Source organism: Sorex fumeus, unplaced genomic scaffold (assembly GCF_029834395.1).
Source record: "Sorex fumeus unplaced genomic scaffold, SorFum_2.1 ptg000109l, whole genome shotgun sequence".
NCBI classification, from domain to species: Eukaryota; Metazoa; Chordata; class Mammalia; order Eulipotyphla; family Soricidae; genus Sorex; species Sorex fumeus.
The window spans coordinates 685,001-700,902 of NW_026606166.1; the positions used below are offsets into that span (position 1 = coordinate 685,001).

The following is a 15,902-nucleotide window of genomic DNA, read 5'->3' on the forward strand; positions in this document are numbered from 1 at the left end:
AATGAAAGTCAGCAAAACCACAGTTTTAGAAAAGTGGTTATTAGATTTTCTTTTTTCCACTGTGGAAAAAGTCCTTCCTGTTGAAGAAGGCAGTGAAATTTTATCACAGCTATTGCTATTCATAAATCTTATATCTATTTTAATTCAATCTGGCCCTAGCCTCCGAGTTGCTGCACCACAATTTGATTACTATAACCATACTTTTTAACTGCTGTCAGGAAAGACAGCGCCTTATACAAACATCTGCCGAGACACATGCCTGCGTTCTCCAGCAACAGCCTTAAATCATGCTCCGGTGATGAATCTTTATCTGACACTAATACTTTTTAACTTCATACAGACAATTAAAATGAATTGTAGCTAAATGCACATATAACAAATCAATTTAGTCTTTGGTTGCATAGTAGCATATTTTGCAAATTTCCCAAACTTACTTTCTTACATGTATCTTTGTCTGGGTGTTAAAACTTCAATTTAACAGAAAGGAGTGGAGATATTAATAAAACACAGCTCTTGTGATACTGCCATGTAGTTGCAAGCCTGAAAGAGTAATGACATCTGAAATTTATCACTGTCGTTTAAAAAAACTACCGACTTTATGTGTGGAGTGTGCCGTTCTGTGCTTCATTATAAGAGTGGTCTGAGTTGAGTTTCTGCCCTCTAGGAATTAATGCAACCAAAGTTCAGACGAGGGACAGGGGAGGCAGTTCAACTGCTTCAAACACAGGCCTTGCAAGTGGGAGCCCAAGCTCAGGCCTGGCCCTGCACATCCCCCCCACATCCCCACGCTGGACCAGCACTGTCGGGTCCAGCACAGTTGCTCCCTGACCACTACCACAGTGCTCTACAGACCTTCACCCCTGAGTGCTGGGGAGACAGCCCCCCCCCCAAAAAAAAATTCAAAGACGTCTGCCTAGAATAACAAACAAAATGAATCCTGCTGTTCCTTCTACACCCAGTGTTTTTCTGTCACACTGACTCTAGGCACTTAGGCCAGGATTCACGCCTCTGCTCAAGCAGCTGCATGCTCAGCCCAGGGGCATGCACAGGACACAGCCCTAGCTGTAAAGTGGGGTGTCCACGCATGTTGGGCACATGTACCATCTGATTCATCAGCACCGAGTCCAGTGTGTAATAAGCTACACATAGTGGGCTCCGTGTCTACGATTTGTTAGCCGGCTAGATGAAGAGGTGAACGACTGGAGGGATGAACCCTCCCTGTACACCAGAAAGATGACCAGGAAACAGTATTTGTGGGGCATACATTAGATTTTTGCATGTCCAGCATCCTCATGCCCCTTCTCCAGTCCAACAGAGCATTATTGCTCTTTAATGTCTACCAGAATTGAGGCTTTCAAGATGTAGGAACTTATCTAAGAGACAAATGATAGGATTAATCGGTCCGATTTTAAGTCTATGGGTAGCACTGTAGCACTGTCCTCCCATTGTTCAACGATTTGCTCGAGCAGGCGCCAGTAACTTCTCCATTGTGAAATTAGTTGTTACTGTGTTTAGCATACCGAATACATCATGGGGAGCTTGCCAGACTTTGCGGTGCAGGCAGAACACTCTCGACAGCTTGCCGGGCTCTCTGAGAGGGGCAGAGGAATTGAACCTGGTTGGCCACATGCAAGGCAAATGCCCTACCTGCTATACTACCACTCCGGCCCAAGTCTATGGGTAAAGAAAAAAACTTTAAATGTTCAAAGTTTTCAAATATTAAGTGTTTCCTCCAAAAGTGTGGCTATAAAAGAGATTAGGGAAAAAGCTGTGGTTTGGCAATAAGGGAAAAAATTTATAATGCCAACTGCAAGATAGTAGAGGAATATCCTTGAGTAAGCCACTTTTCTTCCTCCGTCTCAGTTTCTTCTCCCATAAAATGGAGATATTTATAGTTAAAAATATCAAAGTATATATACATGAATTCTTTGAGAGTTAAAACTATCCTACTTCTAACTTACTGTAAATCATTTATTTACATGAGTGACTTTCCAAATCACAAAACTATGGAATCTTAAAGTCAGAAGTAATCCAGGAGATGATGTAAGCAAGTCTTCACGTCATGCTAGGCACGAAGAAACCAAGGTTCAGGGGTGGAAAGTGACTTGTCCGAAAGCACACTGTGTGACCAGAGCAGAAACTCACACCCATGTCCATGTTCTTTCTAATTCACGGTTTTCGATATACTCGACGTCAAACTTCCATTTTGTAAAGAACGCAAAGAATGCAAAGGAGCCATTGAGACAGTAAACTGTTAGGGTACTTGCCCCAAGCATGGTCAACCAGGATTCCCAGCATCAAACACTATCCCCCCTGAGCACTGTCAGGATTGTTCCCTGAGCACAGAGCCAAGAGTAAGCCCTGAGCACTGGAAGGTGTGGCCCCAAAACAAAAAAAAAAAACAAAAAAATACCCTATAACATGCTAAGAATTAAAACAACTAAATTCTTTTATGCCCAGTTGGGTAACATTAGGCAGTCATTTGATTTCTCTAAATAATATCTTCAAGATAATGAAATTAAAGCTGAGTACTTTGAGACAAGAAATCTCTTCTATCAACCATTCAGAGAAAGCTTTCAGAGATGAGAAGACTAAGTAAAAATCTCAGTGTCCAATCCCTACCACACCTACAAAAGATGTTGCCTAGACTTTCCTCTGGGATGTCAACATGTGATAAATCACTCAATCAGGTTTCATCTACTAATTACTACTACTCAGGCAGGACAAATGCCTCACTGAGACAAAAATATGACCATGTTTGGCCTCTTACTCCCCCTAACTTCCAGGAATTAAAATCAGCATAGCTCCTTAATGTCACCCAGCACCTGGCTTATTCCAATTTCCCCTGGCATTTCCCCATACTGACAGGGAAGCTGGGCGGCACTGCGAGTCCATTCCCATTTCAGCAGGGACCACTCACTGCCTTCCAGAGCCATCCTGAGGCACAGCCCTCAAGCAGGCTGTGAGGTGGGAATAAGAGGGCTCTGCTTCCCCATCCACCACTGCGCCGACACTCCAAATACAAACCACTCTCAAAAGTGGTGATGGGGGCTGGAGAGATAATATAGTGAGTAAATACCAGCACAATCAGGCAGGGAAAGAGTCCAAAGCCTTCCAGCCCAGGAATCTGAGCATCTCTGAGTTTGGCCCAAACCCCCGTCCCCCCAAAAGTGGTCAGGTATAGCTCATGGATGTGGTTGAATGCAACAACACATGCCTTCCGTGTGAGACCAATTTCCATTCCCAGTAGGGCAAATAAACCTGTGAATAAATACAAAGGATATGTGTGGTTGTGTGTTCAAGGACAAGATAATACAAGGATCTGAAGTCAACGGCTCAAACCAGCTCCCCATGGTTACATCCACCTCATCCTCAGCCTCTTTCCGGACTTTCTAAATGCAGGGTATAATTATCAAGAATCTATTAAGGAACTCTCCCTAAATCCCCACCTGCATATAATCCACCGTCAAGGCTTACTGCTTTTACAAACTAACTAGTTCTTGAGTTCATTGGCTTCATCACCAATAGGCCAATCCAAGTTACCATCTCAGTTCTTACCCAAAAGTTCACTTCTTTTTTTTTTGGCTTTTTTTGGGGGTCACACCTGGTGATGCACAGGGGTTACTCCTGGCTCTGCACTCAGGAATTACCCCTGGCGGTGCTCAGGGAACCATAGAGGATGCTGAGAATCGAACCCAGGTCGACCACGTGCAAGGCAAACGCCCTACCCGCTGTGCTATCACTCCAGCCCCAAGTTTGTTACTTCTTTTGGTGCACAAAATTTTCATTTGATCTATTTGTTTGGTACTGTGGGGGCACAGCATTACTCCAAGCTCAGTGCTCAGGGATCATTCCAACAGTGATCAGGGAAATGTGGTGCTGACTGATCCTTGCACGTACAGTACCTGCAGCAGCACTTCCAGAACACTGACCTCCATGCCTCCCCTGTCTGGTAAACCAGTCCAAAGCCTTCTGGTCTGCACCTAGCACCGCGCTCTGATCACACAGTGGTCTTTATTCCTCCAAACTGCCCAACTACCCCTTACCTGAGACCTTCTCAGCATCCTTCCTCCTCCTCATCACCAAGTTACCTCTTACTCTAACTGCAGTTTTCAGGTGACCTTCACAAAAATACCAGCACAATCAGGCAGGGAAAGAGTACAAAGAGCTAGAGTGCATGGCAGAGGAAGGTCTGGGTTAAGGCCCAGCACAGAACAGTCCCCTGAGCGCTGCCCGAGGACAGCCTCGAGCACCTGAGTACTGCTGGGACCGATAGTACTCTACCTCACTGTCTAGGAGGGCCCCTCAATAAAAAGAAAAAATACCATCTCTTCTCCTAGGCTCAGTCTGATGTCTCTCCAAAAATACTCATTTTTTGAGTACTGGTGAAGGGAGAGGTGTTTGATCATTGTATGACCGAGACTTAAACCTGAAAGCTTAGTAATTTTTCCCACAGTGATTCAATAAATAAATATAAGAAGAAAAAAATAAATAAAATTATGAAAAAAAAAAGTGAGGTGGAGTTCATGCCCAATTCAATCAGCGAATCAGTGGCTGAATAAATAGCGGTACTCCTACATAAAAAAAAAAAAAACAAATAACTCATTTTTAGAGTACCCAGCAACTCTCCTAGACTTTGTAATTAACTAGGATTATACTCCTATTCAAAGTTCCATTTAGCTTGGTGATACTGACAGCACATTTAATCTTTTTGCAAGCGCAGCAGCTGCATGCGGGTCAGAAACAGGTCTGTTTGTGCCCCCCACTGCATAGCACCTTCACTGTGCCTGGGACAGAGCAGTCCTCACTAAGATGAACAAAGTGACAAAATGGCAAAAGAAACTGAGGAGTTTCGAGGCAGTCATAGACCAGACACTTTGCTCTGTGTGCGCTCCCCATTTTCATTAAATCCTCCCAACATTGGTGGGACTGGGCTGCTCTCAAGAGATCCGGTGGCCAGACTTACAATTCTTGGCCAACTGGGCTAGAGGTTCAATGCAAGGGCACAAGGATGCAGTACTGGGGGACCCCAGGGCCATATCCAGAGGTGCTCAGGGAACCATATAGTGCTGGAAATCAAAGTCAGGTTGATATCTTCTCAGGATGTGCCCTAATATTGTACTTTCTCTGACACCCCCCACACACATTTTAATTAATTAAAATGTATCATTAATCTCATTTTATAGTCACAGAAATAAATTCAAAGAAACAAGTAAATGACAAAGTGAGAACTATAACCAAGCATGACCAGCATGCTCTTTCTGTTGCATAGTTCTCCTTTCCTAACAACAAGGAGATCTGTCAAGAAAACAGGAATAGAACCACCATAAGACTCAGCAATACCACTTCTTGGTCTCTACCACCAAAACACAAAAAACATTAATTCAAACAAATATATGCACACCTATGTTTATCACTGCATCTAAGAACATTAGCCAAATATGGAAACAACCAAATGCCCAAATATGAATGAATGCATCAAAAAGGTGTCATGTATTTACACAATGAAATTTTATGCTCTAAGAAAGAACAAAATTATGAAATTTGAACAAAAGCTTTAAGAAACAACAAAATCATGCAATTTGCAGCAACACAGCCAGAATTAGGATATCTCTGAGTGAAGTCAGTGGAGGGAGGATGTGGGGGGTAAGGAATATAGATACAGAATGATCTTGCTCATCTGTGAGACTTAACGATAAGCGAGCAAGGCAGCAACAAAGGACCAAAGGCAACGCAATGGGAGAACTGATCCACACAACTGAGTCGGAAGAGAGGGATGCTGAAAGGGCAGGGAGTTGGGTACACGGCTAATGGGTGTGGTGTCAGAATCATGTGCGTGATAATAGAATTTTGATCAATTCAGCTTTTCCTTTGAAAATCCTCTTCATCAATGGTGAATTCTACCTCTGCGTGGAATTTCTAGAAGACAGTTCTAAAATCAAAGGAAAAACCACAAACCAGCAGGGTTCAGCACAAACAAATGAGCCCTATGCATAAAGAGTACAGAATAAAGTTCGATCTACGAAATTCCTTCAGAGTAGAATGCTGAAAACACTTTTGCCATTGAAAAGCTCCTATTTGAATATTTGAATATCACCCACACAAAAATTCCACGCTGTCCTTGGGATTTTTAGTATGATAACATGCAAAAGGGGAAAGGGTGTATTTTTTACAATGGTGTGGGAAATGATTTTATGGAAGATTCTTAAAGTATCTAAGAAAGTAGTGTATACCTACTATCTTCCTTTAGAAATACAGCAAAGGGGCTGGAGTGATAGTACAGTGGGTAGGGCATTTGCCTTGCACGCGGCCAACCCAGGTTCAATTCCCAGCATCTCAAGCACCGCCAAGAGTAATTCCTGAGTGCAGAGCCAGGAGTAACCCCTGAGCATCGCTCGGTGTGACCCAAAAAGCAAAAAAAACTATAGAAATATAGCAGGCAGATTAATAAAAACTGGTTTATTAGAAGACTGACAAAGAGGGACAGAGAGATAGTGCAGCAGATAGGGCACTTGCCTTGGACATGGCTGACCGGGTCCTCACCCCAACATACAATAAGTATGGTCACTTGAGTCCACCACGAGTGATCTCTGAGCACAAAGCACAAAGGTTAAAGGCCGGAGCAGAGCCAGGTGTGGCCAAAAAAAGGGAAAAGACTAACAAAATACTGCCAAACAACTGCTAAATATGACTCGGAAACTTGACTCTTTTACTAAAATAAGTATTTAAGATGAAGTCAATGGAAGAGTAACAGAAATAGTAGTTCTTAATCCACAATACAGTTATTCAAGACTGGTTTTTGATTTGTTGGGATTCACCTCTACTCTTATTGAAAGGATTTTATGGGTGAGAGGTAGAACAGACTTAATCTTACATGGTCAACCTCATTCTCAGTCCACTGGGAGGTGGGAGCTCTTTTAGTGGGTGAAGAAAATGGAAACAGCTCCAAGACTGGAAGGGAGGCCGTTCCTCCCCAGCCATCTCTCTCTGCGGGTGCAGCACCGCGCAGCTGCTACCTAGAAACAAAACCAGCACTGAAAGGCCAGGCTCTAATTTTCTGGAATGAGAGCTTGAAGGTGCAGCAGCTTCCCATATCAGAGAGGTCTAGTCCCATGAGCATAGTAAATATTCCAAGTTCAGTTGAGGAACATTTTCCTATACCGGTCTCCCTTGTTTTTTTTTTTTTAATAAGAATTCAATTGAATGACCTTTTATACATTTCTCGGTGGCCTCATGCTTTTCTGCAGTTTTAAGTGACTTTCTTTGAAGAGGGCTCTTTAATACCAATGATTGTAGAAAACATTTGTTCATAATTATCCAGACATACACTGGAACAATGCTGAAACAAGAGCAGCATGCAAAAATGTATTTAAGGACTATCATCCCAAAATGCTGCTAAAAGCTATTAACCAGTATGTGTTAATTGCCACAGCATTCATATTAATTTTCACTTCAGGCTCGACATTGTGGAATATTTCCCCTGATACATTTTAAACAAAGTTTAATTTAAGGAACTGCTTCTATCAACACTTATGAAAATTAACAGCCAAGCAATTAGCACTCATGAATTATCCCTTCCCCCATGCTCTCTGCAGCTTCCCTGTTAAAACAGTTTCTAACAGAGAAACAGTTACTTTCTAACAAGTTAACACAATCAAAATCACAGTTGTCTATGTGAAGCAGAACTGGTTTTGCTTTTTTAAGCACTTGTCAAGGCAAACAATTTCTTCATATATGTAGAGTAGAATTTAGTAAGTCACATAAGTAAGATGTTTAACATTTTATCAAAATAAGTGGCGAGTAATTGCTAACGCCAAACTACCTTCAGATGAAGGAAAAAAATAACCATTGCTCTCCGTCCAACCCTCAAAGGAAGTAGGGTTTGAGGCTGTACCTCTTCCCTTATCTATGAAAAAAAATGGTACTTGTTTCCTCACAAGGCTGGTGAGGTGATCAAATAGACTAAGACTAGGAGAAAACGCCCCATAGGTAAGAGACAGAGTGAATGGCCTGGGTTCAATCCCCAACACCAAAAAGAACCCAGATAGTAAGATGTAATTATTTACTGTAGCCTTCCCATTTGGGCTGTAGCAATAGCACAGCGGTAGGGCGTTTGCCTTGCACGCAGCCAGCCCGGCCGAGCCAGGTTCAATTCCTCCGCCCCTCTCGGAGAGCCCGGCAAGCTACCGAGAGTATCTCGCCCGCCCAGCAAAGCCTGGCAAGCTACTCGTGATGTATTCAATATGCCAAACAAGTAACAAGTCTCACAATGGAGATGTTACTGGGCCCTCTCGAGCAAATCGATGAACAACAGGAGGACTGTGACCGTGACCATGAACCTTCCAATGGGAAAATTAAAAGTTAAAGGACAACACCCCATTCAACAGTTTGTTGCTTTGTCAGTGGTACAAGGAGCAAAACGCAGGGACTTGCAAAGTCAGGCATTTCCCCAGGGCCCCCGGGCCTGTTAATCCCTAACTCCTGGTTTGAAGTGCACACTCTCACTTGGCCCTGTCAATAATCTAACAAAGCTCACTGGTCTGCACCTACACAGGGAGAGTGGGGCTTTTTGGGTACTTTCTAGGTACTTCTACAAGTCTTGCTAATCTCAGGTCTTTTTCTAATTAATTCTCATGAGGAAGAAATATCATCACAAGAATTCTACATTTCAGTCTGAGATCGCACCCTAAGTGGTGGACTCAGGATTCAAACTCTGCTGGCATATAAAACAGGTGTGTTTACAAAATAAATTACACACCTCTTTCCTGAGTCGTGCTTTCTGCTCATCTTACTCTTATGGTCTTAACAGCCTTGGAAAGAAACAAGTACCATTTCTTTTCCTGGATAAGGAACGAGGCCCAGAGAGGTGAAAAACCTAACTTAGGTGACAAAACAGCAATCAGTTCCATTTGTCAGTGTCTGCAACAGTAGGAAATGAATGGGTGCTTGGGCTTCCAAAGGTCTACTAGGACAAGAGTGTGTGCAATCCAGTTTAAGCAGAATGGTGATGACATAGAGAAAAGGTTCTTTGGCTAAGTGAGACGGCATAGACTAGAAAAAGATGCCTATTTGTACACAAGATCATGTCAAAGCGAGTGGGAATGACAGGGCAGAAACCCCACCTATTTCCCATGTGCGAAGTCAGTGCTGTGTTTACTGCCTGTCTGTACAGCACACTACCTCATCACTGCAGAGCAATTCCCAGTCACTATCCAATGATCTCCCTACCGAATGAAATCAGGAAGGCGGGCACAAGACGTTTTCTGGTCCTCTCAACCTCGATCAGAGACTTGGCATCATTAATGAAGCTGTTTAGAGGGGCCACTTTCAGCAAGATCAAAGAGTTCAAGTGGAGGCTGAGCTGGATTTTGTCATGTCCACCAAAATACACATAAAACCACATTCAATTTATCTTCGATTGTTTCTCTAACAATCAGAAATGGAGTTGCTAATGATCTACTAGTCTAAAAAAGGTCAGACAGCTCTATCAATCTGCTAAAGAAATGACATAACAAATCTGATCATAAAAACTGTCAAAATTACAACAAAGCAGATATCCAAGATATCCAGATATCAGTCTTTCCCTTTCAGTTGCGTACATTCAAGAAATTAGTAACCAATCATAATTTTTGTCTGTTTTTTTTTCCTTGAGTAGGGACCATGCCCAGTGGCGCTCTAGGGTGAAGAACCAGCTCAAAGCTTGGGAATCAAGCGTGGCAGTGCTCAGGAGACCTCTAGGTGTAGTGATCAAACTAGGGCTCCTGCGTGTAAACAGACACTTCATCCTACTAAGCACTTGGCCCCATCACAATTCTTTTTAATGAATTCACGGGCTATTGGAATAAAACTTTATTTCAAAGAATTTAATTTAGCACAACTGCTAAGAGATCATTAGCTCTAGAATCACTTAAACCAGCAATTCTCCAGTTTGCACAAAGTATGACACAAGACCTCATAGTTTGATGATAAAAGAAAATTTAAAGCTATACCCAAACCAAATTTTTTTCAAACTAATACTAGCTAAATCTTAAGGAGAATATCGAAGTAGTCTCTTGAGGAAATACATAATTAAGTAGTTTTTTAGCATATTTAATTAGACCCCAAACTCTTCTCTGTCCCCTCCTGCCCCAGAGACCTAAGCATCTCAGTTAATTATGTAAATAAGGCAAGCTTATTCCCAAGAAAAGCATTGTGAATATTTGTAGGGAAGAAAACTGTTCATATTTTAGAGGCTCTAACAAACCTTTGTTAAAAAAAAAAGAACTATGAAAAAATCATAGAAAACCCTTACATTTGAATCAAAAACCATGGAATTCAGTGACAAGATGGTGAATCACTAAAACAGGCCACTCATTTCAGTTCTTAAATATGAGCTGAATAAAAATAAAATAATTTTAAGTTACAACAGTAACAAAAATTTAGTGCTGCATGTCAAATGATTTATGAGAAGAATCAATCTGGAAATGATTAAAGTCGACTCGCAGAAAAGGCTTTATTATCAAGGGGTTGACGTGATCTTAACTCTAGAGGCGGCCATGGTGCTGCTGTAACTACCACAATCCCATTATTATGCAATCACAAAATGCTAATTTGATCATTTTGAGGTGTTATTTGAATAGTCATTTTAATTTCTAGGTTACAAAAAGGCTTGACTCGAGTATAATTCTCTATTAATCATTGAGGTGTCATTGAATATCATATTGATGCATTTCACAAAGATAAAGAAAGACTAATTTAATATGTATAGTACAATATCCTTCAAATATTAGCCACTTTCATTACATCTCTGCCAAATGCATCAATATTAAATAAAAGATGAGAACAAGGGTTTAATTGTATTTTAGCAACTATAATATGTAGGGTAATAATAAAATAGCATCATATCACAAGATAGACTTATCAATATGTAAAAATCTTTCTTAATCAATGTATACTAGTGACTGCACCAGGCTCATATTCCTTACTGTTTACAAACAGACTTTTAATAGACCAAAGCATCGAGTATCTTAAGAGAAAATACACATCTGAAAAATCCTTTGGAAATAAGAAAACAGATTTATACAGTTTTTTAAATTCTTCCTAACATTTCAGAAATTAGATGTAGATCCAGCAGAATTCACAATCTTCTGACATATCCAAGCCTAAAAATTTTATAATAGAATCTTCTGGTTTAAGGAAAAATCTAGAATATCTTAAAGAGCTGTGCTATTTTGTTGGTACTATCACATAGTAATTATTCCAGCAATTATATTCTCTAACAATGGCATGGTATCAGGCAATGGAAGCAATAAGCTCTGGCCGTGTAGCCAATTCCAGTAATAAATTTTCACATATCTGAAGGAATCACAACTATTGTACCTACAATATCATTTACTACAGTTCAACTAGTCATCTCCTAGAGGCTGATATTCCAGTTCCGACGGAAAACCCTTCTCTGTTACAGTCCACAGAGCAGAAAAATGAGGCAGGAGCAGGCTAATGAGAAGCTTTACATCGGTACAATCTCTAAGTTACTTAAAGTACATCCAGGTATTTTATTTGGAGGAAACTCCTGAGCCTACTGAATTGCGCTTGTTTCTCTGTTACCTTTGCATTTGTTTCTAGCTCTGGCTCTCCTTTCCCCACAAACATTAGTAACCTGACATGCCCTATAAACTTCTTAAACCTACTGCATGAGATAAAAGAGAAAAACATCTCCTTGCTCAAGATGACGGCTGACAGAACCAGCACATTATCAGAACTTGAATATAGAAAATGCAAACATCAGCAAATGTATGCTTATTAATTGCAATGATGTTAAAATAAGTCGAATCGTACTCAAGCCCTCCAGGCAACAAGCTATCCATCAGCACCCCCTCACCACTGCCAGACAGTCAACATAAAGACAAAAACTATCAAAATCAACGCTGATGTCTCTCAGGAATGGTCCTGCTCAACACAGAGACACAGAATGGCAGGGAACAGAGGGAACGAGGGTGCTGCACCGGGAACCAGTCTCCATCTAAGATAGGGGCATTTTTCTAAAAGGAAATTAAGCGCACTTTAATTTTTAAAATTACAAATAATGGGGGTTGGGGGGAGCCATTCTACATAGAAAGTGCGAAACAGATTGCCTACAATTAGAAGTGCAGAGCAATGGTCTAGAATTCTGAAATGAAATCTACCCTGTATAGTTTCTGCTGTTAAAATAGACTGGACAATGCACGCTGCCTGCCAGATCCACCTTCAAGGGTTCTCCTGCACAATCGGATCTTGATTCATCAGAACCTGTGAGTTTCACAACCTCTTCTGACCATGGCGCCCTTCCAAACTTGTCTCCTCCCTATGGCTCCTCAGCTCTCAGGTCAATCCCTGGCCCTGTGCTTTGTCCCCATTCATGCAATTTTCACCTGTAGCCCCCTTGGAGTATCCTAAAGGCTCACAAACTCCAACCCTCAAATATACTTTAGGAGATGAAATGGGAAAATACACATCCATACAGACTGTTTTTATTTAAGTCCTACCAAACATAAAACTATGAAAGCAACATTAAGCCCAAATTCATGTTTTTATTATCTATAGTCTTAGAAAATATGTATGATAATTCTGTAATTACTGAATCACTTTTGTAACTTCAAATCTAATAATGCCAACAACAAAACCACTCAATGAAGGTTGTACTTAGAAGGACAAAGTTTCTGTCTCACTCACCTTGCCATCAAATTTGGAATATTCATTAAAGGGGTTATTCAGCTGCAGAGGGCACTGTTCCAGGCGTGCAGATAACATTGACTGCTTTCCAGAAATTGGAGGTTTCTCTTTGAGGGACTTTTTTTCAAACAGTGACTTTAATTCCTGGGCTATGATACAAGAGGAAGACAAAAACATCTTTGTGATTACACAGGGAGGGAGAGAGAGAGAGAGAGAGAAAGAGAAAAAGAAAGAGAGGGAGGGAGGGAAGGAGGGAGGGAGGGAGGGAGGGAGGGCAAGAAAGAGAGAGAAAGAGAGAGGTAGAGAGAGAGAGAGACCGCCTGTCCACCATCTTTAAAATGTCTTCCTTGGTACTTGCCTTGCACACAGCAAACACCATAGGGTACCTGCAAACATTACCAGGAGTAATCTTTGATCACTGCTAGTTGGTCCCCCAAAATTTTTGTTTAATTTTCCTTGGAAACTTAAGGGGGAGTATATTCAAGACTGGGACATGCTCAGGCCTGATGTGTTTTAAAAGGTTCACATATATTTTACTGTTTATCAAAAAAGGTAAAAAGTGAAAAATATGTAGGTCAGAATCATCAATTTTGAAGGTTTAAAGGGGGCAGAAGGGCTAGAGATATTACAGCAGGCGGGGCGCTTGCTTTACATAAGGGTGCCTTGGGTTCAAACCCTGGCATCCCATATGGTATCCCGACTGCCAGGAGTTAATTCCAAAGAGCAGCGAGAGGAACACTGCTGGCTGTGTGGTCCAAAAACAAAACAAATAAATAAATGAAAAATTTTAAAATAAATAAGAAGGAGGCAGAGTCAGACAACTGAGAGAATAGTACGTGAGAGGTGCACGCACAGACAGACTGCTTAAGACTGGACAATTCGGAGCTGGAGCAATAGCACAGTGTGTAGGGCGTTTGCCTTGCATGCAGCCGACCCAGGTCTGATTCCCAGCATCCCATACAGTTCCCTGAGCACTGCCAAGAGTAATTCCTGAATGCGGAGCCCCTGAATGAGTAACTCCTATGCATCTCCAGGTGTGACCCACAAAGCAAAGCAAAAAAAAAAAAAAAAACCTGGCCAATTCACCAGCTCTGCCAAACCACACAAGTTTGGAGCTCTTGCCTGGCTCTAGCATCATATCATTTCAGAATTCTAGTTTTTCAAGGTTATGGTTCACTTCTTAACCATCTCACAGTTTTCAATGATACTGTACACAAAATCTGGACGACAAAGATGAGGAGGAGGAAAAATCGAAAACAATATTTATTATAACAGAAGCTAAAATTTCATGAGCAAGTCAAAGTGTCCACTTAATCTTCATAACAAACTTATGCTGCAGAAGGCAGCAACAGTTCAACTTCGTTGCTTAGAGTATTTTGATGAGGGGGCCAGAAATAGCTGAAGAGGTAGAGCATAGCCTCACCAGTGCAATACCCTCAATTCAATTGCACCAAATACCCCCAAGCACCTCTACAGGCCACAAGAAATAAGATCTGCACCTCAGGGCCAAAGAAAATGCTCAGGAGTGAGCTCCACAGGCTGGAACACGTATTCTCAATGTTACAGGGTTCAATGGAACACATATCCTTGGCACCATACGGTTCCCTGAACACCACAGCGTGTGACTTCTGAGTGCTAAGAAAGAAGTAGTTCCCGAGCACCTGCCAGGTATGGCCAAAAACTCAAACAGAAAAATCTGAACCCGGTTAAGGCTCTTAACCATTAGGCACTAGTGAACAGAGCAGATCTGCTAATGAACAAAATGAGGATTGAAGGAATTAGGATTATTAAATCAGAACCCACAACTCTTATTCATTAGTGAATCAAAATAGGCCTAGATCTTCTCAAAGACCATTTAATTCTCTAAATTCATTTGATTATGATTTTTGCTGATTTTGGGTTGTGATGGAGGGCTACTCCGGCAGAGCTTAGAGGGCCATGTGGCACAGATGATGGAAACCAGGGACTCCAGGGCACAAAGCTCATACTCCAGCCCTGAAATACGGCAGTCTCTTCCAACTATTTTTTATTTATCTATTTATTTATTTATTTATTTTGCTTTTACTGAGGTACTGTGATTTTTTTTTAATTTTTATTAGTGAAACACCATGAGGTACAGTTGTAGACTTACAAATTTTTGTGCTTGGGTTTCAGTTATACAATGATTGAATACCCATCCCTCTACCAGTGCCCATTCTCCACCACCAATGATCCCAGTATCCCTATCACCCACCCCCAAGCCCCCCATCCCACCCCGCAACTGTGGCTGGGCATTCCCTTTTGTTCTCGCTCTCTTTTTGGGTGCTGTTGTTTGCAAAAGAGGCACAGAGTGGCAATCATGTTTGGTCTATAGTCTACTCTCAGCACGCATCTCCCATCCTGGGAGGGTCCTCCCAATACCCTTTATTTGGTGCTCCCTTCTCTATCTGAGCTGCCTTGTTCCCTAGCATGTGCGGCTGGCCTCCAAGCCACAGAGTAAACCTCCTGGTACTTATCTCGGCTATTCTTGGGTGTTAGTCTCCTATTTTGTTACTTTATGATCCCCAGATGAATGCAATCTTTCTAGGTCTGTTCCTCTCTTTCTGACTCAATTCGCTTAGCACGATACTTTCCATGTAGAACCACTTGTATGTAAATTTCATGACTTCATCTTTTCTAACAGCTACATAGTACTCCATTGTGTAGATGTACCAAAGTTTCTTTAACCAGTCATCTGTTCTCGGGCACTCAGATTTTTTCCAGATTCTGGCTATTGTAAAGAGTGCTGCAATGAACAAACAAGTGCAGACGTCACTTTGACTATACTTTTTTGCCTCTCTGGGATATATTCCCAGGAGTTAGAACCGTCACCCAAATCAACTTTGTTTCAACAAACTAGCTGGGCAAAATTATCAAATAAATGGCCACAGATAAGATGGAAAAAAGAAAAAAATATCCTTCTATTTTTAAAACTCTGGCTTTTGGGGGCTGGAGTGATAGATAGCACAGTGGGTAGGGCATTTGTTACTGTGTTTGGTATATCAAATACGTCATGAGTAGCTTGCAAGGCTTTGCCGTGCAGGCGAGAAACTCTCAATAACTTGCCGGGCTCTCCAAGAGGGGCAGAGGAATCGAACACGGGTCAGCCAGGTTGGCCGCGTGCAAGGCCAATGCCCTATCTGCTGTGCTATCAATATGAATACCAAAGGTATACATACATATATACATGTATA

General features: G+C 41.6%; 1 protein-coding gene across 3 annotated transcripts in view; it reads right to left on the reverse strand.

Annotated features, from left to right (window-relative positions):
* Window positions 1-15,902, reverse strand: part of LOC130042716 (target of rapamycin complex 2 subunit MAPKAP1) — a 262,810-nt gene that overhangs the window by 192,207 nt on the left and 54,701 nt on the right. For all 3 annotated transcript variants that reach the window (XM_056134882.1, XM_056134880.1, XM_056134881.1), the window contains exon 4: window positions 12,691-12,839. In XM_056134882.1, coding sequence (XP_055990857.1) covers window positions 12,691-12,839 — 149 coding nt within the window. The remainder of the gene's footprint in view (window positions 1-12,690; window positions 12,840-15,902) is intronic.